The sequence below is a fragment of the Venturia canescens genome, chromosome 2, assembly GCF_019457755.1.
Source record: "Venturia canescens isolate UGA chromosome 2, ASM1945775v1, whole genome shotgun sequence".
In the NCBI taxonomy this organism is placed as follows: Eukaryota; Metazoa; Arthropoda; class Insecta; order Hymenoptera; family Ichneumonidae; genus Venturia; species Venturia canescens.
Window position 1 is genome coordinate 9,420,567 of NC_057422.1, and position 26,713 is coordinate 9,447,279.

At 36.2% G+C, this 26,713-nt stretch overlaps 2 protein-coding genes across 10 annotated transcripts; one reads left to right on the forward strand and one right to left on the reverse strand.

The window, feature by feature from the left end:
* The first annotated feature begins 564 nt into the window (after window positions 1-564).
* On the forward strand, window positions 565-20,148 carry LOC122406612 (GATA zinc finger domain-containing protein 14-like). 5 transcript variants are annotated; one of them, XM_043412156.1, is made up of 7 exons: window positions 2,233-2,313; window positions 2,394-2,572; window positions 2,725-2,876; window positions 3,427-3,540; window positions 3,854-5,866; window positions 6,499-6,664; window positions 6,828-20,148. In XM_043412156.1, the coding sequence occupies exons 3-7, from the start codon at window positions 2,811-2,813 to the stop codon at window positions 7,046-7,048; spliced, it is 2,580 nt and encodes an 859-aa protein (XP_043268091.1). In that variant the 5' UTR covers window positions 2,233-2,313; window positions 2,394-2,572; window positions 2,725-2,810; the 3' UTR covers window positions 7,049-20,148. The 5 variants fall into 5 exon arrangements, with proteins under 5 accessions (XP_043268089.1, XP_043268091.1, XP_043268090.1 ...); XM_043412155.1 differs by having other exon boundaries at window positions 2,242-2,572; XM_043412159.1 differs by lacking the exon at window positions 2,394-2,572 and having other exon boundaries at window positions 2,244-2,313.
* A 591-nt stretch (window positions 20,149-20,739) lies between these two features.
* Rheb (Ras homolog enriched in brain) lies at window positions 20,740-24,716 on the reverse strand. 5 transcript variants are annotated; one of them, XM_043412164.1, is made up of 6 exons: window positions 24,518-24,716; window positions 23,428-23,549; window positions 23,272-23,343; window positions 22,612-22,819; window positions 22,345-22,474; window positions 20,740-22,122 (listed from the first exon to the last, which is right to left on the reverse strand). In XM_043412164.1, exons 2-6 carry the CDS (start codon window positions 23,474-23,476, stop codon window positions 22,033-22,035), a joined length of 549 nt encoding a protein of 182 aa, XP_043268099.1. In that variant the 5' UTR covers window positions 23,477-23,549; window positions 24,518-24,716; the 3' UTR covers window positions 20,740-22,032. The 5 variants fall into 5 exon arrangements, with proteins under 5 accessions (XP_043268099.1, XP_043268096.1, XP_043268095.1 ...); XM_043412161.1 differs by having other exon boundaries at window positions 24,485-24,716; XM_043412160.1 differs by having other exon boundaries at window positions 24,378-24,715.
* Between the last annotated feature and the right edge of the window lie 1,997 nt (window positions 24,717-26,713).

Genomic DNA, 26,713 nt, shown 5'->3' on the forward strand with positions numbered 1-26,713 from the left:
GAATGTCACTACGTGAAAAATTTAACTCGTGAATAAAGCACAAATGAATTTACGAATAGGAATTTTGTGGTATTATCAAAAGTTGACAGCCACGATACGAAAAAGATGAGTACTAAAAAATTTCAATTCTTCGTCGTCAAGTATCGGTTTGCTTATACGTGGGACGTTTCACTCTTGTCTCCATGGTTTCCTGTGCTTTTGTGATATGGAAATTAAATTTATCACGAATAATATCGTTGGTGGACGATATGTTTTTGTTCTTTTTTTTTCTCGAAACCCATGAGATGGTGCTCTGACCCAATGTGACGAGGAACGAAAGGAACGGGGAGAGGGAGACCGAGTTTTCCTGTGTTTCTATGGGTGACGCGAGCGCGAAACGCGAGAGTCACGAGCGCTCAGTCGAAGCAATGACGTTTGGAAGATCGTCAAGTTCGTGAACTTTTATATTGTGATTGAACGCGCCGGTAAAAATCGTTGCGTGTTTTAATAGGAACAACTGTAATATATTTTTCATAGTGAAGAACTGATATTTCAAAAGGACCATTTTACTCGATTGTGTTTTTGATCTACTGCGCAAATAAGCATCGATGTCGTCAATTCGAGTCAGGATCGGTCCACTTGGAAGGGAAGAGATTGCAGGACGAAGACACATGAACAGTGTGAGTATTAATTCACAAAAGTTACGATTTTTAGACACGAAACAACCGAATTTGTGTTTTTCAATATGCGAGTAACAACAACTCGGCTTGGCATTTGTTATTATTCTTAAAAATTACTACAATCACCGTCGGTCAAAAAGACGGTCGTCGCATAAGTACAAAACGGCTTTTTGTTTTGTGGTACGAAACATTTCGACAACTTTCTCAACAAAGTGGGACAATTTTTTCTTCTCTACTTGTGCACTCGTCAAAAACTATTGATTCGTATTTACAAATCGTTTTCTACAAGGAAATACGATTGTTATAAAATAAGTGTGGAAACGAGTTATACTGTAAGGTTTTACGAATGCAAACTCGAACTGAAATATATGACAGATTTTTTACGTCCGACTTTTTTTCGATAAAATGCAATCAAATCTTGGGATTTATAATTTTTATGCAATTTTTCGTTTATTTGATATGTATATTGGTTGAGATTTGATCGACACTAAAATTCATCCGAAACATGGAAAATTCGCAGTATTTTTCTGTTCGTACAATATTACGTGCCGAATCACGCGCCAATCGCCCTTGAGTGGATGTTCCTACGTCCAGTGTTTCAATGTCTTTCAGGGAAAGCCGGTTCTTTTCGGGGAAAAATGTTAGGCACAAAGATACTTTAAAACAACGACACACCCCAATGGAAGGGAAATTATCTTTTTAGACAATTTACTCTCGAATAAATTGCCTATTGGATGAATTCGTTATTATTCCCTTTTTGGAATTCACTTTTTTTGTAAAAGTTTTTGTAAGAAAAATTACGAAATACCGACGACTGGTAACGGTAACCGGTATATAAATAACTTATTCACAGCATATACGTTTGGTTATGAATAAGAGGTTACTAACTTTGCATGTGTTTCCCCGCAGAATTTCGATATCGGTTCAATATTTCAAGGTCATTCACGGTCTAATTCCAGCACAATGTCGTTTCACTGATTCTGCAGAAATAATAGTTTTCAAGTATAACGTATTTTTCCCGTGACAGACAAAAAAATGTGATAAATTTTTGAGAAAATCATTTTGAAAATCTCAGCAACCTACCTCAACAAAGTATATATTACAGATAAATATTGGAATGGAATAATAACGATAACGATTGAAAATACGTCACATTAGACGCATCACTTCATAAAAATTCCTAAAAATGTAATGAATTCCTGAAAAAGTTACATTTTTTCAGATTAAAATTTTTCAAATTTAAATAAATGGCTAATGCGATCGTAGCAGGATACGTCGAATTTTCGTGTGTGAGTTATAAAACGTATAGAAAAAATTTGCGATTAGGCTGATGAGTTCGAGAAAAAAAGATGCAAACTCGGATTTTGTAACGTTTCTGAGAATTCGCGGTAAGTTCCGTTTGTCGCGAACGGTTGGTTTGTTGCACGAAAGTGGGGTCACAGACTGTAGAGGGGAGGATCTGCCCGAACAAAAAGCGGAAAGCAAAGAGTAATAGGGTGGGAGGCAGGAATAGGGATGTGAGGAGAAAAAAAAACAAGAGGAGCCGCAGTAATCAGTACATCAGTAATACCGTCGTGGCTAAGCGGGTTAGATCGTCGCGTGTGCCTCCCATTGAGAAAACACGGATTCACGCGGAGCGACAAAAAGCGAAGAGGTAATGAAAAAGAACTTATCTGTAGGAAAATTTGTATATACTTTTCATATTTAGATAGTGTCTATCGCCGAAATGTGCAGGTTTTAATTCCTCTCGGCCTACTTTTCGGATAAATCGAAACCTTTGTACGGTCACCCTTGCTCACTGTCGTCACGACACGACACGATCTGTATCTGTGAAGAAGGTGCTCTAGTGCAAGTTTCGTGTTTACGTGTTTATTGCACCAGCAGAGTGTATAGGACACTACGAAGCTTACGAAGTAAGCCAGAAATTCGTAGATTATTTGTATATATGTATATGGATATGGTGTATTCATTTGTATGTCCAAAAGTACATATGCGTATGAATAACATACGTGTATATTGATAACATACACGTCAATACGTATATACATATGCATAACATACTTAGATGTATATAGCGGTGTGGGAGGACAGGCGCACACGAGTCGCATAGTGAAAACGGTAATGGCAGGCGGCGAACGTAAACCCTGATAAATGGCTCTCTCCAAGGTGCAAAATTTGGCTTCGATACTCAGCAACAATGCTCTCGCCGGTGGCCAGGTATATTTTAATCCTCCTCTTATAAAACGTTCAATGAAACACTTCACCGCTCGCCACACCATTCATTGTATTTTTGTTTTTTTTTTCGACTTTTACGTCGTTTTTTCTCGCTCTTTCCTTCGATGTCTAGAGACATCGGTAGATGTATATACCGTGCACGATGACCCAGACGAGAAACAAACGTCTAATTGCGACGTTTTTTCAAACCTTTCCCTGATTTCGGAATCGGAAATAACCACCGAACAAAAATTGATCTGATTCTTAATCGGTCTCGAAATTTCGTTCCTATTTTTCTTCGTCGATTTTTTGGGTTGAGGAAAAATATAATCTGCTTCCACTCTCCACTTCGCAAATCACCTCCTCCAGCAATTTTTTACTTCCATTTGTTTGCTGTGTAGATTTTGATTGGCAGCATTTTTTTTATACTCCTGCAAATTCTACTCTGTCAAAGTACTTGCTTAGCAAAGTCTGCAAGAATTTTTGTTGCGCTCTAGAGTTTGAGGAATTTACATTGATTCTGACGATGTTGGTGACTTTGCAATTTTGACAGATTGAAAACAGCTTCAACATGTTTGAAGCCCCGCCGAACAATTGCTCCACCGACACAAGGCACGGAGAGTACGATCCATGGAGTTACGATCTACTGGGCAGAAACTCCAACAAGGTAATAAATACTTTTTCTAGAGTTTGAATCGAAGCACTGTAATGATAGTGAAAATGTACTTTTTTTAACGTTTCCAAGTGTAAAAAATGTTCAAATATTTGGTGGACAATCGTTTCGTTCATAAATTCAGTTCTCGAGCGTTTATTTAGAAAATAACGAAAATGAAAAAAGTGGAATTGTATAAAAACTTCTGATCTTGAGAAGAATTTCTCAAATTTGATCAAATTTTTATGAGGAAAAAGAAATATTTTTTCTTCATTAGCGTAAAAATTTTCATTCTGATTGTTGGCTTCATCCAGTTTTTCTCCTCCAGGCACCCTTGGAAGACGAAGAGGCGCAAGATCTCAACAATTCAATGGTGAATGATCTCGTGGCAAAAATTCTTGATGACGATCCAATAGTGACCGAAGAAACATTCGGCAATGGATACAATGGGAATGCACGTTCTTACGAAATGCAAAATTCACGAATGCTAAAAGGACGAAACGCGTCATTGGGCAATTATCATGACGAAATTGGAATTTCACAGATTTATTATCCTTACAACAAGTTGCCAAACGTTGTAACGAGTCAGGACGACAATCATCGTGAATTTGTGAATATGTGCAGCGCTCTGAACAGTATGTCATTAAACGATTGCATAGCGCAGACTCTTGAAAAAACAAACGATTATGGAAGCATTACGAGCTCGAATTGTGAACGAACGATTCTCGGGGACCAACAACAACAACTACGTGCTCGCGTTTCTAATGACATTACGAATGTTCCATTGAGAAATTATGCGACAGTCACGAACAACCTTTTGACAACGACCAACGGCCAAAATTACGCGGCTTCACAATCGTCAAACTGGTCGGACACCGTTCAAAGCCACGATTACACAAATGACTTGTTCAGCAATTATCAAACGATGCAAAACTCAACGAATCACGATATGAATTACAACACGATAACCCTCGCAGAGATGGATCTTCGTAGCAATATTGGCAATAATTTGACGCCTAATCAACATCACCATCGTCATCATCATTACAACAATCAATCGTTGAACGTACCGAACTCTTACAATCCGACGACAGCCAACAGCCAGAATTTCAGGCCTTCTTCATCGATCAACGAACTAACCGCGGACACCGTATTCAATACCAATTCGCCGATGCAACATTTTTCACCGTCCGAGAGCGCGCTACAGAATTGTTTAAGCACGAATTACTCTCGGAATAATTACGAAGATTACAAGGAAATTCATGACAACACGAGCATCAATATGTCCAATGCGATGCAAAACGATTCCCTTTATCTCCAGCAGCAGCAGCAGCAGCAGCAACAACAAAACAGTTACAAACTCGACAGGCAAATGGATCAAAATTACAAAGCACTGATGAATCGTTTTTTAAGTTTAAGCGATTTCAATGTACCACCGAATGGTGACATATGCTCAATCGATTGCAGTCCAATGACAGTGAATCACAATCATAGAATCGAGGCTAATTTACTTAAGGTCATAAGCCCACGATCGACGAAAAATCGTGATTCGCACAATAATCAAACTTCTTCGAAATTGCGGGGTTATCCGAAAAATTTAAGCGGATTGCAGTTTCAGAATAACGAACAACCGAACACCGACAAGTATAATTATCACGTGCACAACGGTTATCAGCATTATACTGCCAATAACAGTGAGAGCCTCAAAGCAGTCCCACCGAATTCCCCAGCTTATCCTGCTCCCTTGAAACGCGCGAGCCTCAATCAATGCTCGTACAAAATCGATCCTTACGATCTCGCCAATGAAATTCCATTCAACGGAAACGCTCATTTGGCCCAACAGATCGCCCGAGCCTCAATGGAACACAATGTTTTTAATCAAATTATGAAACAACGACATCAACAGATTCAAAGAATGCCCGGCGTTCCCGGAGCCGGTGTGCTCTTGAACGCCCGTTTGATGAGACCCGGAAATCCCCAAGCTCCCAATTCCGTCTTCCCATCGGTCATGCCCGTCGTGCAAGTTCCTGTTCCATCCATCAACACGATGTCTGTGCTTTTCGGCGGTCTCAACTTGCGCAACGGCGCCAGACCCGCCCGACGAGCTGGTGCATCCAGCGTGCTTCATTTTCGACTTGAACAAACCTTCGAGCAATTCAAACAACTTGAAAAAGAACGCAAAAAGTGCGAAGCTGGATTGGCCGATCACTTTCCCGGAAAACGCGTCAGCAGCGCTAACAACATACCCATTCCACGATTACAGGGTAACTCGTCACGGGCCGATCGTCTCATCGTTGATCATTTTCAAGAACATGCTCGTGTCATCACTCTCATTGCCAAGGTGAGCCTCGATCCACTCAAATCATTCAGCTTCGCTTAAAATCCTTGAATTTTTGTCATTTTCACTAAACAAAATCTTCATTTTCGTCAAAGTCACGCATAATTTCGTCGATCCTGTTGCTAACCATCATTTCCCAACTTAAATTTTTTTACCTGCATTATTGTTTTTGTTTATGAGAGTTTTTTTCCAAAAATCAAGTCTGCGCATCATAAAAACATTGTGCATTTATCGTGGTTCTGTTGTGTTAGAAACAAATTTTCAGGGTCTACGGAACGAGGAAATTTTGTTTACTGCAATATAAAGCAGACTTCAAAAACGTAATTTAATTTTTTTTTTTTTCCCACTGATATCACTTTGAGAAAATGAATGTAATTACATTTTTGGTTTTAATATTTCCATCCCTCAAGTGTTACGGTAATTAAATATAAGAAACGTATATTTGTACAGTTTTTAAAATATTTTTGACAAAACTTGACACGCGTTATAACATTCAATCTGAGCGGACTTTGAGCACTTTTGATATTAAATAACTCTATGAGTTTTTGAAAAATTTGTATGGACTTTGACCTTTGAACTTGAGACTAATTCAACTTTTTTTGGAATTGTTCGGTGATGCAACAATAAAAACAAAGATGGAGCATTTGAGAGGAGCAACAATGAGCGAACGGATTCACAAGGCAATGGAATACTGGCTCGAAGCCATCAAATACGTTCAGGAGTGTCGCAAGAAGGAGATTGAGTTCGCAAACATGCGGAGGAAGGAAAGCCGTGAATGCGTACCGATGAATGACGACAAACGTGAGTAACTTCATCAAAGGAATATTAAAAATAATATTGAAGTGGTTGACGTTGATAATTATTCATTATTCGAATTCGATTAGTTCGCAACGATGATTATTTGTAATGAATAACAATGATAATGAGAAATTGATCGAATAACCTGGGATTTTTCGGTGCACAGACGTACTAGCACTAGCTGTTAGCGTTCACCAATTGACAAAAGCATCGAGAATGGCACGCACGGCAATGAACAACGCTTTGCAATCGACGCTGCTCCACGATAAGGATTTTGAGAGAACGATAGTCGAGAAATCAATAGATCCAATTGTCCCGGGTGAAAACGAAGGAGATGGGCAAACCTCGACGAACGGTGAGATTGGACAGTTCACAAAAAGTACCTAGCAATATTTTGAAAGTCACAAGATTTTTGAGGATCAACACGAAACCGGCAAATTCGACGTTCCCTCGTCGTTGACGGAAGAACCGTTGAAGATAACGAATCGTGTCATGGAACCGTAAACAACGCTGAGTAAAAGCTCACGAAAATATTCTTCCGTCTTGAACACGTGAGATGATGAATTTTTCGTATCGAATTTATTATCAGATTGGTGCTAATTCAACGCCGAAAAGAATTACCGAGTTTTTCGAAACACAAAACTGCTCGATTCAGGGAAAGAAAGCAAAAAATTTCAACTCATTTTAAAGCTAATGCGGCGCAAATAGACGAAAATCTGACATGACGAAACCAAAAAAAGTTAAAAACAAAAGAAAACTAGAAAAAAACTGCGTTTAAACGCTGTACACTATGACGAATTGATATTTCTTCTCGATGCATCGTCATCGAAGTCGAAAGTTTTTTTTTACGTGATAAATTTCGGACCCGTGACATTTTTTATGCCTCCGATATCTCCGCAAATAAATTTCTCTGCTCGGTCTCCGAACGCGTCCAATTGTTGTGACGCATTACACGAACAAGAGCGAGAGAAAGCGGACAAAAAAACAAATACGATTACTGTACTGATCGGGTAGAAAAATTTTGAAACTAGCCTGCCTGGCTCGAACGAGTCCGCCACGGTCGGGGTTTTAAACATTAATATTTTATCATTGAAAATAGAATTCTTTCCATCCAACGAAAAAGAGTAACAATTCCCATTTTTTCCTCGTTCAACCGCGGTAGCGACCAAGTGGAGAGAGAAAAATTTCCTCGGATGACTTTGACTTTCTTCTTTCAGAGGTTCTGGGGAAATGTCGAAGCCCACTTTTATTCAGTATAATTATGTGTGCGCGCGTGTGTATACTCCTGAGTGCGTGTGTGTTGTTTTTCTCTCTCAGTATCTCAATCACACCGCATTGAAAAGGAAGAAATGGAATATTGTTTGTGGGTGGAGAAAATAATCTCGGGAAATTCGCCCGCCGGCCGTTAGTCGCGCTTTGGTCAATTTTTAGGCTCTAAGAAAAAAAAGCTGTTTGGGGGGAAGGGGGAGGGTGGAGGTTGGAGGCGAAACTACGATTTTATTCTCGAACGCGCTGAATGAACATTTGTTTTTTCTCTCGTTAGAATAGTTCAATGTGGCCTTCCTCGAATGTGCGAACCCAAGGACGCGCGTCCAATGTTAGTGAAACTATAGATAAAAAAAAAAGGAAGAAATAAGTACAATGAGAAGAGGTCGATTCCGCGATTTCCTTCGATGGAAATCGCTTCGTTGACCAAATCCATTGTATCTCATCCGTGCTACAAAGACTAAAAAAATCTTCAACTAATCTCGATTTTATGCAAAGCAGTCGAAAACCAATTTTCCTGTCCGTCGTTCTGTCTCCTATATGCGTTCCGGGCCCTTTTGGATAATAATAAAACGAGGAATAATCGTCCACCTCGAAAACAGTGATGTCGCAGAGACAATTTTTTCCAATTTAACTCCAAGTTCAAATTCGAATGAATTATTCTGTTTCAGTAAATCGATGATTTACCGATTTATTCACTATATCCAGAGATATAACAACGGGCAGAGACAAAACAACGCACAGCATAGGGAAACAAACAGCCGCGTCTAAGCAACTAAATTCATAAAAACATCTCTTTACATGGGAACTAATTTTACACGCGACGGTTTACGATATATCCGATATGCCGTGAAAGTTTTAATATATATCTATTATTATTATTATTATTATTATTATTATTATTCGTATTATTGTATATGGATGGAACGATGATATATATATATATATATATGGATTAAATGAAGGTATAATATTAATGCTACACGTGATCTACGCATAAGGAAGTTCGGTCCTAAAACAACACACTATTGTTGCTATATGTATTTATATGTACATAAATATGAATTAAAATATTGATGTACGTATAAAATATATGCACCAATTGAGTTACAACAATTACGTACAATTACCGTACGATCGATACGCTCTGGTATTCAAAGTTTTCCTATTATATCTAATTAAAAACGCCTTTTTTTCGTACAACACAATAATAGACGAAATGGAAGAAACAACGCGACGTGTGAGAAAAGGAAAAAGTGAAGAAAAAAGAAAACAAATGAAACGAAAACTGCGACGCTAAACCGACGGGGCTATGAAAGAAAAGTTTTCTTCGCGTATAGATTTTTTACCGACTATTTTCAGTCGTTTCGCAAATCTCCGAGCCGAACATAAGCTAAACATTGATAAATAATATTATTAAGAACGTATTCCGCTCACATGATACAGCCCCTTCCTACGATTATTCGTCCATGTGTCGTGTTCACGAGCAGCTCTCGTTCCAATATTTACGAGGCTCTTTTTTTATAACGATACACGCGCACCTTTTTTATCGGATCGACTATTTTACTAGCGATTCTGACGGCGTTGAGAATCGTCGTTGGATACATGGACTATTTTTTCTTCTCTTATTGCCACGGAAATTCTGTAATTCTGTCAAATTTTCTAAACTATGGTTGGTTTTTTATTTAATAACGTTGTTCTGTAGATTTTTCAAGTCTCTTTCTGATGTTTGATTGCGTTGCCACAATGGAAAGCTTATTTAAAAAAAAATACTTTTATCGATATTAAAATAACTAAAAAATTCGGTGTATTCGATCCGGTTATTGCAGATTTTTAAAATTATTTCATCTTTTTTTTAACAGTTTTGAATATAGCAGCATCAAGTACGAAATGAGTGACGCTAGTATGAAAAGAAAAGTGAATACAATTGATCGTTCAATTACTCCATCTTGAAATACCTATGAGTAAAGCTTTGTGAGGTTCAAGCGTCAAATTGTTCACCCGCATAATCCGAATTATTGTGAAAAAATACGCAATTTTTAAGTCGAAATAAGAAATGATATTTTGCGTGGCAATAGATAAAAAAAAATGAAATCCATTCTTGAAATTCAATGAATTTGTGTAGCTTTCAAATTTCTACAATTAGTAAAATGTGAAATTCTAGTATAGAAAAGAAAAATAAACTTGGTGAAGATCGACGTGCACGAAGCGTTGAAAAATCGTTAGTGCCGTACTTTACTACTCGTAAAAACATGCAATTTCCCATGAGGATCTGGTAGTCGAGGATAGAAAAGAACTGTGCACGGAGTTCAACGAGAGAGAGAGAGAGAGGGAGCAGTCATTTTTTAAACACGAGAAAAAAATAATCGCGTGAGAGGGCGTGTGCTACTTTATTTTTCATTTGTTTTTCTTTTTCTTTTCCAATCGAGAAAAAAAGCAACGAGAAAACACATGATTCTTTCTAATTATATTGTAACTGTGATAATCCTCATGCCTAACTCTCGTTATTTCTGCGACTAAACCAAAACAATAAAATCAATGAAAAAATTATGATAAATAAATATTCATTGAATTATCGCTTCGATATTCTTCCGCGTCGCGAGCTGCTTGTCAAACGTTTGCGCCTAAAAAGTGACGACACGAGAAACACAAAATTGAGTAACCAAGAGAAAAAGAGAAAAGAAAAAAAAAAGCATTGAAATAGCGCGAGATGTTTGTACTTAAAACGCGATGGTGACTGACAGAAAAAAATCTCACTGAAAATCGGGGGGAAAAAAGCAGTGAAATTCCTAACGCTCTGCGCGACAATGACCACAATCATAAGTGTTTACGCGTGTACACGAACATGAAAAATTTCCTACACGGCGTTAAAGGGTAAAAAACTAAACAAATTCCCCGCCCCGCCTGCCTGTCAAATCTGCTCGCTCAAAATAAGAGAAAATAGAGATAAAGAAACAAATAAGTTAAACGTTCAGGAGTCTTCGCCAATTACTGACTGAGACTTTCGCTGCTAGTGCGTCTAGACGTTCAATATATTAGCTACGTTTAGCAGGGTCTTTCCGAATGTCCATTACGACCGTAGTAGTTTCGAAAAAGCAACTGGTTGGAACCAAACGAAAAAAAAAAAATACTTCGAGTGGAGTCGATATCTTTCTTTTTTACCATGCCACGGTGATGCACTTTTGGATAGGCAATTGATATTTAGGTGACGAAAAAAAAGAACATATTAACTGACAAAGTATCGACCATCACGCGCAAGAAGAGATAGAAATTAGGAAAGCGGATGAAAAAGTAAGGAAAAGTATAAATAATCCACCGCATTGGTCACGGTAAATACTGAATTACTAGGAGATAGAGGATCTCGTAGGTTCGTGTCCGACAATCCTATTTTAATTGCATGTGATATTATACTACTGAACACATACATATATATATGTACATTTATATATTAATATATATATACATTACGATTAATATACATGTACATATATGTGTATGAAATGACATTAAAAATAACGGAGGATAAACGTATGAACAATGATATATTGAGGAACGTAGAATAAATGGAGGCCGAAGGAGAGAAAAGGTGAAATAAGAGAACGAATAATGATTGACTCGGTGAACCGTCGACGATTTAAAAGGAGTGAGAGAGAGGTGCGAAGAATTGATAATTAGTTCTTACCGCTGGGAGAGTAAAATGACCAATTGTATATGTCTCGAGCTATTTGCCAAGCGTACACATGTGTATGTATATCGAACACGTAATATGTAATACCGAAATATTTCGGATAGATTTATTCAGCGAAGATTAACGAAACGCCCATTGCGATACGCCCTTTTTCCAGTTTAGAATCGTTACCCGCGTTTATTGTCATAAAAACTCTTCGGAATTTCAATCTCGAGCGAGAGTAAAACAATTTAATAATACAACAATAGATTCGTCGGTTATGAAAGGGCGATTATCCCGAGCGCTTTCGTACTCACAAACGTCCATTGTGTGTATCCGATAATATAGAAAAGTCCAACTTTCACGAACCTCAGACACGAGGGGATACTCGAGTTCAAGCGCACGATCCTGTGTCATGAGAAAGCTTCATATGATTTTCGAGACTCATCATTTATAATTGACTTTAATAATCAAACATGAATTTTCAAGGGGTCTGTCGATTTAAAAACTCGCCTGCATTTGCTTATGTTATTTCTCTATTTTCTTGTATTTTACTATATTCCCACACTGGGGAATCACTCAGACTGACATTTGTCACCAAATTACATGAAACAGATTTAAAATCATTTCGGTGAACAATTATTCCTTACTAAGCTTCGCGAACAACGCTTCTCCATAGAATCTCATGTGCGTGTTTACTTGAATTGTTCTATCTTTGCTACGAAATTGGTGCAATTTAACGAGAAACTATTTCATTTTAATTAAACAATTAAACGGCGGCTTTCCTCGCCTTTGAACGTAGACGTAATGTTGCCTGTATGTCTCGATATGTGTATATATTTATATACACGTATTATACATGCATGCGTACATAAAACAAAACGTGCATATAGATGGCTCAATGTGAAAATTACAAGTCTGGTTTTTAACATTAAATATAACAAATAAATAAATAAATATATATATATTATATAAAAGTTATAAAATCTAAAATATCTAGTTGACCGTCGACGTGTAAACGATTTAGGCGCGGCGTGAATTGCATCGTACAATATATCTGGGTATATCTGTTGTGTGAGTATCTGCGCGCATGGACAAATATTAAAAAAAAAAAAAAAAAACAAGAAAAACAAGAAAAAGAAAAAAAACAACAACCCGTCGAACTATCAAGTTAAAGAAATAATAATCGTCAAACGAAAATTAAAATCCAAATATATATATGATGTACCTAAAACGTATTAGAGATAGAAAAACGAAAGGGAATGAAAACGTGCTAAAAGGAGGAGTAGAATGAGAAACAATGATAAAGCGATAAATGATATTCATGCGCATATCACACACATCATTGAGTGATCATGATTCACTGATAAAATAAAAGAAATAATTAATGCGATAGCAACGAAAATGTGAAGCGACGAAAAGATTGAGAGACCGCTTTTGTGTGACGAAATATAAGTGATCGCGGACAAACGATCGACGTTTGAAACACTCGAAACCATCGAGTTCGTCGTATTCGTACAAATAGCGAATTTATATTCGGGCACATGGCAAAATTTATTTGCAGCGGTTGCTTTCCTTGAAATAATGAAGGGGGGAGGGGGGGGGGGGAGCTTGCTTTAATTTACGTTCGAATAAATTTTTGACAGCTAGACACACAGAACACGTATACCGAAGAAACGAAATCAACCTCGTTCTTAATAACTTGGAAAAATAATGCTCTCGGTGAATTTTCCAGCTGACGTATTCTCGATGAATGATCGATCGACTCACTTGTGTGATTTTCAAGTTTTTTCGAACGACGATAAAAAGCCGAAGTAGGATTTTTCCGAAATCTTCACGTCCATTTTATGCCAAGCTTTCTTATTTTTTCCGCTCTGCCTTTGTAACTCACAAGTGAGAGAACGCGGCGAAAGGCAGCGACGAAAGCGTTAACGTATCCCGACAAAGATAGCGAATTTTTGTGTACCCTCGAACTGTGGATGAGCCTTACAAATGAGGCGAGGCATGATGAATCAGCTGCAAATATCCTCGATGTCTGAGAACTCTGGGTATCAGCGATTTTGTAGAAAATTGAGTCCAAACACACGTAATATTGTTCCGTAAAACGAGAAAAAGAAAAGTGAAAAAAGTTGGAAAAAAATGACAAAATAAGGAAAATAACGAATTGTAAATTCTTTTAATCAGTGATGCATTATACGCGTCGCCAATGACGCACCGTGTCCTAAAACTTGAAAGTGTACATATAGAAAAGAAAAATTTGAAAGAAACAATATCATCGAGATATGTAATAAGAGATTTTTCGAATTTTGATCGAGGTCAATGTAGACTAGCGTATTTCACGTTATTTACATGCTACGATAGCCACGTGTGTGTGAGTGTGTTTTCGCGCGTGCGTGCGTGTGTGTGTTAATCTAAAAAATTTCTTTGAACCGCTTATCACAATTGTACTATGAAAAAAACGGTCCGTTAACGTAATTGAGAATAAGGAATTTTTCAAGTTCATTCAGAACGATACGATATATCATTGGATCAAAAGAGAATGAAAAAAGAATGCATAAATCGTCGCGATCAATGTAATTAGATGATTCTCGCTCAAGCCGATAGTGAGGGGAAACTCGTTTTTTTATCGCTCGTTTCCGGTTCGCCGCGATACAACATTGTAATTGTCAATTTTATCGATCGTTTCTGAACAAATGTTCGTTTGTAGTGGTTTCCTTGAATTTAACAAAAAATGAGAAAAACATAAACGGGTGAGGAAAGAAGCGGACGAAATTGCGTTACGGAAAGCGCTGAATAAAACGAACTTTTGAGCTAAACGAAACTGTAGATGTCTCGATAGTTGGTTAGGTCTCGTTTTTTCTTTTTTGTATTTCGTTCGTTTAGCTTCCTCTGGAAAAAAAGAACAAAAAAATTGATACAAGCGAAGATGTAAGAAGTTGAGAAAATCCTCAATCAAATTCAGGCGACTCGAGCTCCGCTGTGCACGCGTCTTCCACACACTCGTGAATTTGTTGTTTAGAGAGCTTGATATTAAAAAGTAAAACGTACATAAAAAATGAATAGCATCGCGTATGAATTCGTGCTGAAGTAATTTTCAACTTTTACATTCTTTCAAAACTTCGATGATATTTTTAGGTTCAATTTATACTTGTTTTTGCCTCGGCCTCAGGGAAATTGCAAAAAAATTTCTCTCCCGTCAAAGCCGACTGCTCCTCTCGTACTTAAGATTCTCCATCTCTTGCGCCCATCGTTTCTCTAATAAAAGAGTCAAAAGTTAAACAACCAAACGCAATTGACCTCTTCGTGAGAGACAATTTTTCCTCTTCGAACTTTGCCAGTTCGAAATAATATTAGACAATCTTGTTACACTGCTTCAAAGTTTAAGGATTTCTGACTACGTAGAAACGCGAAGTATATTTGGACGGAGGGATACCGATGACTCAAGGATAGTTCAACGAGTGGACAAGAAAATAAAAATAAATAAATAAATGAATAAATAAATAAAGAAAAAGAAAATAAAAATGAAATAAAAGAATCGAAGTTAAATAGACACGACGATCGATGAGATAAACAAGGGAAAAATAATGGAAAATGGACACGAGATACAGTGATATAATTATACTCGATTCCGCGGACCACTGGAACACTGTACAACGACTAAGTTACAATAATTATTAAATATATAGAATCGAGTCTTTAAGGTCCAGGCACACGGGGCGCGCTAGTGTACATTATTTTTCGATAAATTATCAATTACTCACAAAGCCTTGTCGCACGATTGAGAAAAAAAGTCATTTTTTGAATAGCCAAAAAAAAAAAATAAACGAAAGAACAATATCAAAGCAATTTGATTGAGGATTGAGGACAAAGCAGGAGTCAAATGAGCAAGTGCTTTCTTTGACTCATTGATTATTAATATTTACACAGTTTTACAGGCGTTCGATTTTCGTGAATCGCGCGACAATACCGATACTGAAAATGTTTTATCTCGTTTTATCAAAACTCGGTTGCTCATTCGACTGTTACTTTATTTGATGAATAATAATCGAGCACCGATGTAATCGCCATGTTTTCCTCGGCTGATAATCTTAGGGTTTCCAGATAAATAGTTTTTCATTTGTTTTATCAATAACTCATATTTATCGAGTGATGGGAGTGGTATTAGAATAATAGAATAAGCCCCGCTCCGTTCGATCGACGTCGATCGGTCTCGGTGTCCCCTTAAAACTTAAGAAACTTTTTGCTACGCTGCTCCGAGTCGTTTGTTCGTATCAATTGTACGGGGAGAACAAAAAACGAGGAATAACATTGAAATTAATAATTCAATAAAATCAGGCTCAAGAGACAAGCTGAAATTGAAAAATAAAAGGCGAGGGCTCCCAGAAATAAATCTGAGATAAGACAGGCTAAATATTTAGATAGTTGTGACGAATTAGATTTTAGGATGAATCGAAAATGAAGAGAAAAATTAGTCTCGTTTGATACACATACGAAAAAGGAACAATGCTTGTAGCCTCGTCGAGAGAACTTAGTGTCGCTTTTTTAATTCATGTTCGTGGTGATATTATTATTTTTCTTTTTGCTATAAAAACTGTAGCTTCTTATAGAGGATGGGAAAGTAATGATTTTTTCTTTCGGAAACCATTGACGGATGGTAGCTAGTGTGATTATTAAGAAGGTTCGTTATACACAGTCAAAGAGCCTTTAGTTACCCATTTTCATTCGAGGACAGTCAAAATAAATACAGAAAATATGTTGAATATAAAAATGAAAAATATTCGAGTTAATTGATCCTTGTAATCGTCGAATCTGGTCGCATAACCGGTTTACTGACTCGGTGTAGCTCATTAATTTCCTTTAATGATGTAAAATTCAGTAGCAAGCGTCCAAAGGGACGCACGACTGCCAAGAAAATGAGGATATATTTTTTTTTTTTTTTACTTCGATCATTATTACTATCGCGCGAGATATTAATTATTTTGATTTTTATTTTGTTTACGCTATCTTGTGCTATCCTCTCAAAGAATTATCTTGAATAAACTGAAAAATGAAGCCTAGTTCTGGTTTCTTTGTAGAGAGAATAGTGGAAGAATTAAAAAAAAAAAATAATAAAAAAACAACGGAAAAAACGATGAGGGAGATCGCGATTGAAGAAAAATTGCGATCGTCTCGATGGTAGTTCGAAGGCCTAGTCCTCAATAGATAGCAACGATTATTTAGGGAGAATATATCGCGAGATTGTACGCTCGTACGTAGTCTTCGTAAATTTTTTAAACGATTGTATATCCTTGCCTATTTCGCGGTGAATAAGGCTAACGTTGATTATTCATTTCCTTTCGATGTTTTCCCATCGATTCCGTGAAAACTCTTCGCGGAAACTGCGCTTCCATTGCAAAAACAACCGCGAGAAAAGGATAAAAAGTTGAGAAAAAATCACTCCTTAATCAGAGCTTTTTTCGAAACCAGCCATTTTTTTCTATTCCTATCGAGAAATTATTATTCTCGCGGAGTCTCTGTCCCAGTCGAAAAATTAAACCGTGGCATCTTGACTCTCTCGAACATTCTCTTTCCTCCTCCTCCTCCTCCCCTCTTAACCTCGTCTGCTGGGAAACGTCCCCAGAAATAATGAAAATCAAGAAAGTACCTTGTGATCCGTCAAGACCTCATCAAAGAATAATTTCTAATGAAATTCCCGTCACAATTCCTACCCTTCGCTTTCATTCTTCTGATCCAAGATCGATGTCACGTTTCATCTCGATACGAAAATCAATATTTTCATTCACATTACCAGGAGGAAGAGAGTGTCAGATGCTGAGATCGGGTTTTACTTGAATAAATAGCGTCGCATAGAAGCTCAATATCATTTACCTTGCAGCAGCAAATAGATCAATTTTTTTCGTAGTTCAAAAAAGAGCAAAGAGACTAACTGTTTTTTGTATATTATGTTAAATGTATAACACGTATCGTACTAATGATATCACACATTTATATATATATCTATGTATACAAATATATGCATATATATATAAATATATTATTGTACAATAAGATTACAAAAAAATCTATATATATATATATAAATATATATGAATAATATATCGTTAAATGGGCTGTGGTAGAAAACCTTTGTATACTCCGTGCGCACCAAGCGAGACGAGTCCTGATTGAAGTGTTTCAGGTTGCCTCGATTTCGCCGTTTTCACGAATAAACAATAAAAATAAATGTGCTAGAGAGCGATGAAAAAACAAGAAAAATGATGGAGGAGAGAGCGAGAGAGATGTGGGTTGTGGACGGACCCGTCTCATATTCTGTCACACAACGACCACCGTGCACAAAACTGTACCTTATTAATAAATAATAGATAGAATCCGTCATAATAATTGTCAATAAAGCTGTAACCTGATTCGCGTCTATTACTTGGAGACGAGACTCGTGATAGGTTGACGATACGAAAAAGAAAAAGCTCAATTGAGCTCGATGATTGAGGAAGAAAATGAAAGAACAAACATTGTAAGCGCCGAACGTCAATCATAATTGCATAACAACAATGACAAAAAGAATGATAAAATACTGTTGAATTGCCACATTTCGATGTATTACGCTGAACGTTCGATTGGGAAGGTAAATTTTATCGGAGAATTAGAAATGATACTATTACACGATTTTATTGTCAAAATATTGTTAAATTCATTCGTGTGGATTTGTAACTCATATGAATTGTTTAATTAGATTTGTCGTTCATGAAATATTCTGCTTTGATTGCTCGAGTTTTTTGACTTTTTTTCTGTAGCTTTTGCCCTGTATTTTTAACGATTCAGAAAATGATTCGTCCAGATTACTGACTGAATCCAGTCTTTTCCTACAGACCAAAATCATTTGCAATAATCTATAAATATTAATATTTTTTTATTTTTGCTCGAATGCTATACTGTTTCATCGAGATAAATATTATAATATAGTTTAAAACGTTTTCGATCAATATAAAAATCAAATTTTGTGCAATGCATTAGATTAAATTACGATGCCAAATTCTATTTTCGATTGAAAAAAATTGCTTTAACTTTACGGGTAATTAAGACATTTTGTAAAACTGAGTTGGGTACGTATCAATATCACGAATAATCGGAAGAAGCTATTTAAAAAAATTCTAAAAACTGTGAGTAACAAACAGGAAATGGATCGTAGTCAGGCTTATGATATGTTTTTCCGGCATTTTCATGTCGTTTTTCACGTGTTTTTTCAACTATAAAAGCTCATTGAGTGTGTTGGTACTTTTTAAAAAATTGACACGAAAGAATATGAATGATGACTCATTGTGGAACGGTACGAATGAGCTGAGTGTATTGAATCAACGATATCGCATTTTATAAAATTTCGAAAAATTCGTAACTGTTAGCGATAGTTGACAGGTGATGAAAAAGATAAAACAAAGAAAGGGAATGAACGGAGAGCAAAGAGCATACATTTTTTGGTTTCTGTTCAACGAGCAAGATCCATTTAAAGTTCGAAAAAAGGCCATAGACTGTGTTCGAAAGCCAACGAGGATAAAGTGATATTGATTATTTTTGTTTTTCTTCTACCATTGCTACGATTTGCTTTAAAAAAAAAAATTTGTACATTCTAATTTCGAAGTTCGATGAATCCGGATAAGCGAAATATCGTTTTTCAAAGAAGACGAGTCTCTTCTCTCAATGAATATTCGGAAATCTTACATGCAGATTTTGTTCCTTTTTGTGCCTCGCTTAATCACGATGTTCTCGAAATTAGATTCCATCGTTTTTCTTTTTCATCGCTATTCAGTCGCTTACCATGTAATTTAAGTCAATTTCGAAATAATGTTAACACTTACACGACGTCGCGCGCCCCGTACGTGTCGAACCTGTCGAATTATATTTAAGCAATTACTTTGTAAAGAAATAACGAAGAAAAAATAGTAACGAGTCAAAAGAAATCCCGAGCTTATCATGCCCGCCTGTAAATTTCGAGTATAATTCCCGTTTGTACCTTAACAACAGTTAACTACACTCTCGACTGTTAATCGTATGTAATAACCGATCATAGTGCGTGAAACGAATGATACGAAATGATAAATAAGCTATGCCACTTTGTTGTGGAATGTTGAAAGTAGAAATGCCTATCGTTGATTATATTCATTTGCATTATTGCGTTTTTATCGTGTTTCCCCTTAACACACGAGGTGCTTAGGATGTTTTTAGTGCGTAAATGCATATTGTATTTGTGACGGACTCGCAGACACGTTGAATCGAAGTCTTCACGAATTTTTCGCGAGTTTTCAATGATATTTATGGATCGTTCGTAAATATGTGAGAAAAAAGGTCAAGTCAAACGAGCAGTTGCCGTTTCATAGTTTTTTTTAAGATACACAACGACCTCATGAGAGAGATTATACTGGGTGAGAATCCATTTTATGTGTATACCTTTGGATCTGCTAAGCAGTTGCGTTTTATTCGAAGTGTCCTTTCTATGTAAAACTTGTTTGTCCCAAAAAAAGGAAAATCAATTATTAATAAATGGTACCTTTCATGTTCAGAATGAAGTTGTCAACAGTGTTTCTACCGTGCTACGGGTTTTATCAATATTTTCTCTTTTTTCAACAGAGAATTGGACGATGGATTAGGATTTTGTTTTCGATTCCTGAATGATTATTTCTCGTTATCAATAACTGTGGGGAAAACAATATTGAAAAAATGTTTTTTTCTCAGGTCTCACTCATGAAGTATTTTCAAGTAGTTTGTAAATTTGAATATTTTTTTCGTTCGATAAGAATTCGCTGTTACCTTTAAATAAAGCTCTTACCATCTGTGTACGTAACCGAGAATTTCGGTTCCAGAATTTACATAGCATTTTGGAAAAAAGTTTTATTCATTGTTTTATCAAAATCTCAGGCAAATCATTCTTCAACAAGTGACCTTCGTTGTAAATTTGAAATATTCAACTCTTTGTAGTTACACTCAGTGTTATGACCGAGCTTCAACAAAGCAGTCGACTTCGAAAAGAGGTAAGTTATTAGTCTGCAATTTCAACATTTTTCGCCCTCAAATTTTTTAAGATGCATGAAATTTTTCAATGAGTTTTGCCCAATTGGAAAGAACTTTGAAAGAAGAAAAAACTCGTTAGACGATGTTGCATTCACGTATTTTATTCAAGTTCTTACATATCCTACATTATACGCGACGTGAATTTTATCATTGTATATTTACACATTATTTCCTCATATTGGTTTTTTTATTCTCATTTTTCTGTTCACATATGCCACTATGTGTTTCTCGGTCGTTACGTACTCATTAAATTTCAAATGATTCTCGAACCGAGAGCTTTGGTGAATGGGATTTTCTCTTTCAAACAAATGAAAAACAAAAACAATAGAGAGCGAATCCAACGTTTGAGGTTTCTGCACAATCGAATAGCATCAAAATGACTGAAAAATCCTCGCTATTGACACAAAGCCCGAAGTTTATTGGAAGGATTTTCTATATTTTCGACGTTACGACGATGAGCATCCACTTTTCATTTTTTATTACCACGTTGCACCGCACTATGAATATACTTTTTTATTTCATTAGTTTTTATAAAGTATTAAGTATAAGAGAAGAAAAAATATAAATCAACAGAACATAGTAAATCGTGTATAATTAGGATACTCGAAAAATGACTGATCGACTTTTCCTACATGAAAGTTTGATTCGTGTGTGCTCTTTGCTTCAAAAAGAATTTCAATCGAACGGGATTATATATATATATATATATATATATATATTATCGATTCATTTGCTATACACAAAAGCCTGAAGACAAAATAAAAGTAAAAGAATTACATATATATTGATATATAAAAGATAAAATTCGTTCGCTATCAACATAACACGCCTCGAAGCTCTTTACGCCCCTTCCGAAAAAGAGAGCAGTAAAAGTTCCGATACTCTACAAAAAGTAGATGAGTTGAAGAAACAAAATAGAGAGGAAAAAAACACATTTAATTGCGACTAAGTTAAAGTTCCATAGTTGGCGCGCGTGCTTCTCGCGACGTTCTGAATTTTCATTGTTTATGCACCACTTGAGAGTGTTGGAGGATTTTTCGCTCATCTTTGAACGAAAAAACCCGCCAAACAGATCGCCTTCCACTTCTGTTGTCATTATTTATCGTTGAGAGAAATATTTATGAGCGGTTTAACTCTTTACCATCGTAGTTGATTCATCCAAACTCCGAGGTGTGATTTTCACTTGCGAACATGAAAAAAAGCACCCTTGTTACAAGCGCTTTTGATGAAATTCATTGGATTTAGAAAAACAACAGCTCCACTCTCTCTTCCTTTGATTCTTTTCCCCTCCACGTTGATCCGTTTCTATTCGTCTCATTCCCTTCACTCTCAGCTTTTTTCTTCATCGTGATCGAAGCTTAAACTACTAAACTATTATTCAAGATATAACACAATTCGATTTTTCTTGAACATTCCCGTCTGCCTTCTCGATTTCCATCAGCAGGGTGTGAAAGATATCGGCGACGCACTGTAAAATGAAAAGGAAAATTAACTTCGATCTGCGTTAAAATATTGAAACTTTATAACATTGATTCCAAAGTTTTCAAAATCCAAATTTTTTGCATCACGTTCCAAAAAATATAACACAAGATGCAAGTACTCTTAAAATTGAATAATTTTTTGCTTATTTTCTTTCGAAATGTGGAAAGATCTAATATTACGGTTAAATAATATATGAACTTTTAATAACCTCATTCTGTTTAGCACTGGTTTCAAAAAAGGCTGCGTGCCACGTATCAGCCAAACGTTTTCCCTCGTCGGTCTTCACCATTCTATCTACATAGAGATCCGTTTTGTTGCCCACTAGTATGATTGGAACGCTGCAAGAACATTCAACGAATTAAGGAACAGTAGAGGATTCCTTTTTGGATAATTCTTTCGACTCTCTTAATGGTTAATTTATTCGATATTTTTGCAAAAATATTCTCGTTGAACTTTTGTTCTGGCTCTAACTCACTTTCGTTTGCCGGTGATGTCAAGCAGCTTGTCGTAAATAATTTGTACAACTTCGAAGCTCTTTGCGCTTGTTATACTGTAGACAAGGACATAACCGTGAATATCCATGGAATATTGTGTTGGAAATATACTGTATTCATCCTGACCAGCAGTGTCGACCAATTTGACTTCATAATCTTGACTGTTGACTCTCGTATTTTTGGTAAATGCTGCGAAAGAAAATTTTTTATCATTAAGCAGTCCACAAGCCTGTTGGGAAGCTAATAACGTTTCAAAACAAAATACAAGTATTCCCTGGCATAGACAGTTGAATGGGAAAATTGACTGAAAATATCTTCCATGTGGTGAATAAGTAGAATAAAAAATTTAACATCTATCAGACTGAATGTTCAACGGAATTTTCATTTCAGCCAATAAGCTAGATCAGAAGTGCAATGATTTCGATTTAGACTTGGTCAACGTGTTCCTTGAGAAATGAAGATATTTTTCCTTCAATGCATAAGTGGGGCAAAACTTTACTCAATCGATGTTATTATTCCATTCAAAAATATAACAAATTAGAAATACAGTGTTGTGAAACTATAAAAAAAAATTGAATTCAATATTTCAAATTGAGTTGGAAGCATGCACGAGTAATCATTAAAGATGTTGAATAACTTACTGTTTTCAATGGTAGGATCATACGAGTCTACGAATTGTCCCTCTACAAATTGTATACTGAGCGATGATTTTCCTGCAATTTATAACAGAGTTAGGGGCCAAAGGCAAGATTGTTAGGGGCTTGAGGGAAAATTATTTTATTATTGGTAAAACTTACCTACAGACCTATAGCCCATAATAGCTACTTTTCTCTGTTTAGGAGGCATTTTTCAAGAACTTTACACGTTTGTAGAGCAACGACAGTAGTCCATAAAGCCTGGTTCATGCTCCGGTTGAATACTGTGAAAAAGAATATAAGCAAACGTGAAAAATGAAATACGAGACCTCTATTGTTGTGGGCTCTATTGAGTAGGAAAAAAAGAAATTTTATAACGCGGAAGATAACAGACAAAGTAAGAGTGCAAGGAAACGCGAATGAAAATCGTGACGTTCTGAAACTCCTGACCTTGCGACCTTTAGATAAGCCGTTGCAGAGAGAAGAATTTGAAAAAGAAAATGAAAAACCAAACAATATTTTTTCATTGAGACACTGTGAAATAGTCACGTTGCAAAACTAAATTTCCATTTGGTCTCAATATGCAAATGTATTCGCGGAAGGAACGCGTAACGTGTTTCACTTGGCACACGTTTCAATAACGCATGTTAATGCGACGTCACTGGAGAGTTAAACTCATGAATTTCGAATACGCTCGAAATATGAATTTTTCGAGAATACTTTTGTGCAAAGAAATATTACAAGAAAATCAATGAACACGAAGACAAATTTTGTTGAGCTCGTGTAATAATCTCTGCGAAATTCGTATATATTCCTGACAATAGTTACACGAGAACTCGATACAGGCAACACAAGCGAGCGAGTGAGCAGAAGATACAAAGTGTAATCTCGAGCCAGCTGCGAGCATTTGTCGAAAATAAAAAAACAAACGAAACGAAAAAAACTCGTGATGAATATCATAATATGTTAAAAAACTATGACGAAACCTCGATTTTGTGTTATCTGTTTGTCGAGTAAGTTTAACGGGCGTGGATGGGATACAGACGCGTTATTTTGCTTTCGTGCTTAGATCACGCCGCAATGAAAGCGTCTTGGCATATCCTTATATATACCTATTTTCAATACACGTTTTTCCGGAGATTTTTTATGTGCAACAATATTTCAATGGTTCTTATCATTCGTTCTTATAATTTGGACCAATAAACACTTTTTTTTGTACTTGTTATATTTATTTTCGTGATCCGATCCGTACACGTAAAATCGTAGTGCTTCGTCGTAATATACACACTGCCTGCGCGGATATTTCCCCACGTATTTACCGATACCGACAACGCAAGGAGTATAGAATTTATATGTATATATGTATACGTTATGACGATATATGTAACATTAAGAAAATATTGGTGCGTTCATATGTAGAGTTGACGGTGCAGCACAAAAATGAACGTCGTAGAGATAACGAACTGTACCGATAATTCTCCGGACACGATATGTGTTTGTTACCCTTAGAAAGAGTCAGAAGATATATCATGGCGATAACCTAACTCGACCCAGTGTTCAATAAGGGATAGGCGAGGTCTAAAGGCGCCATAGTTCTCGACCAATCAGACGCGTGGCAAATAATCCAACGTTTACTGGGGCACGTTCGGGGAGTAGTATCAACAAAACCCAAACCAACCCAAACGCTACCAAAATGTTGTTCGTCGAGCCAATTGCGTGTCATTGACTACGTTTACACGGCCCTCTTATTCCGGTTTTGTATATACAGACGGGTATATTTATATACATAAAGACAGATGTGCATTTTGTATATCTATATTGATATAACTAAAACGGAATAAGAGCGCTATGTAAACGTAGTCAGTGATAGCAAACTCTACGAACGGTATTGCATTCGTATCGCTCGTATTCATCCGCCATTTTTTTATTAAAGTGGCGCGAAACTTGTGTTGAGTCAAAGATAGGTTAAGGTGTAAAATTTGCGTAAAAATAACAGCATCGGAATCACACGTTTGGTTTAGTTTATGAGAATGAAATACTACGAAAAAAAATAACTTACCTCGTTGAATGGTGTGCAATTTTGAAGCACTCCAAATATAAAATTCACTGGTTGATAACACCAAAGTGGAACGATTTACTCACAAAATCCGTGTTGGAGAGAATTTTCGCACAGCTATAATACTTGTGACATGTACGACCGCTGCTTGCCTACTAAATGAATATCGTCGGAAAAACCTTTGGTAATTCTTCACCCGGACTAGAAACTGCTCAAAATTTATGCATTGTTTACCCAAAAAAAAAATGTAGGAGTAAGGGAAAAACCATAACAGCCAATTGAAAGAGCTGTCCTGAATTCAAAGGCACTAATTCTCCCCACCTCAAATTCCTCTATACATTGAGAGAACTCATAAGGGTAAACCCATAGCATTCTTCATTATTGCAGAATATACCTGGAATTTCTTAAGGGATGGGCCCATAAACCGCGTTTTACTTATTTTTAATTTTCAGGATATTGTCCTTTCCGTGAAATTTATAGCTATAATGCGAGTATAATTTGAATTTTATATTGTGACATTACAATAAACGAACAGTTTCACAGTAAAATTTTAAAATGCCTAAAATGCATTGTAGTGCAGTAATGAAATCACTTGAACTTTATAAAAAGCCCAGAACAAGTTTCCCGGGGATTTTCTATTCCGAAAGGATGGTATCGGCAAGAATACAGTCCGTCAACGGATTAACGAAATAAAAAGGATGATGATTTCAATGAACTTAAATTTTGAAACTGCCATTCAAAGTGAAAGACGAATAAATACTGTTTGCCAAAATATTATTCATGCGTTTTCTAATTAACGATTAATTAACTAATTCTCTTTGCTTTTTAAAATTACACTTACCCCACAGCATTTTATTCTCACGCGTACTAAATTAAACATGTGTACGGAAGCAAATCTTGAAGAAGAATTCTAGTCATCTTTCATGAATTTTGAGTACAGAATCAGTTTTTGCAGGTTCGGTTACCCCAAAATGAAAAAAAAATATTTTAAGATAGCTCAATTAGTTGCTGAGATATCTTAATGTGAATCTGCTACATAAGTATTGCGCCGAGTGCGCTTCTATTACTATATAATGGGGCATTCCATGCCAAATCGACCACTGTCTTTGACCCGTCCCCCTTCGATTTCATTAAATTTTTGTCCTTCTATTTTTACGTTAAAAAATATCTCTTTTCAAATTGATTATTTGTTTTGATTTTTTTCAAAAAATGTTCTCAAAAACTTTGATAAATTTAAGAATTTTTGCTGCCGGTCCCATGGTGGGGGGAAATGTTTCGTATTATATATTTTTTAGAATTGTGAATTTTTTTTTTTTGTTAAATTTTTACTCGAAACTGTCTTCCATTATTCAATTTTTAATGATTATTCAAACTCTCCAGTTCGTTTTTTTC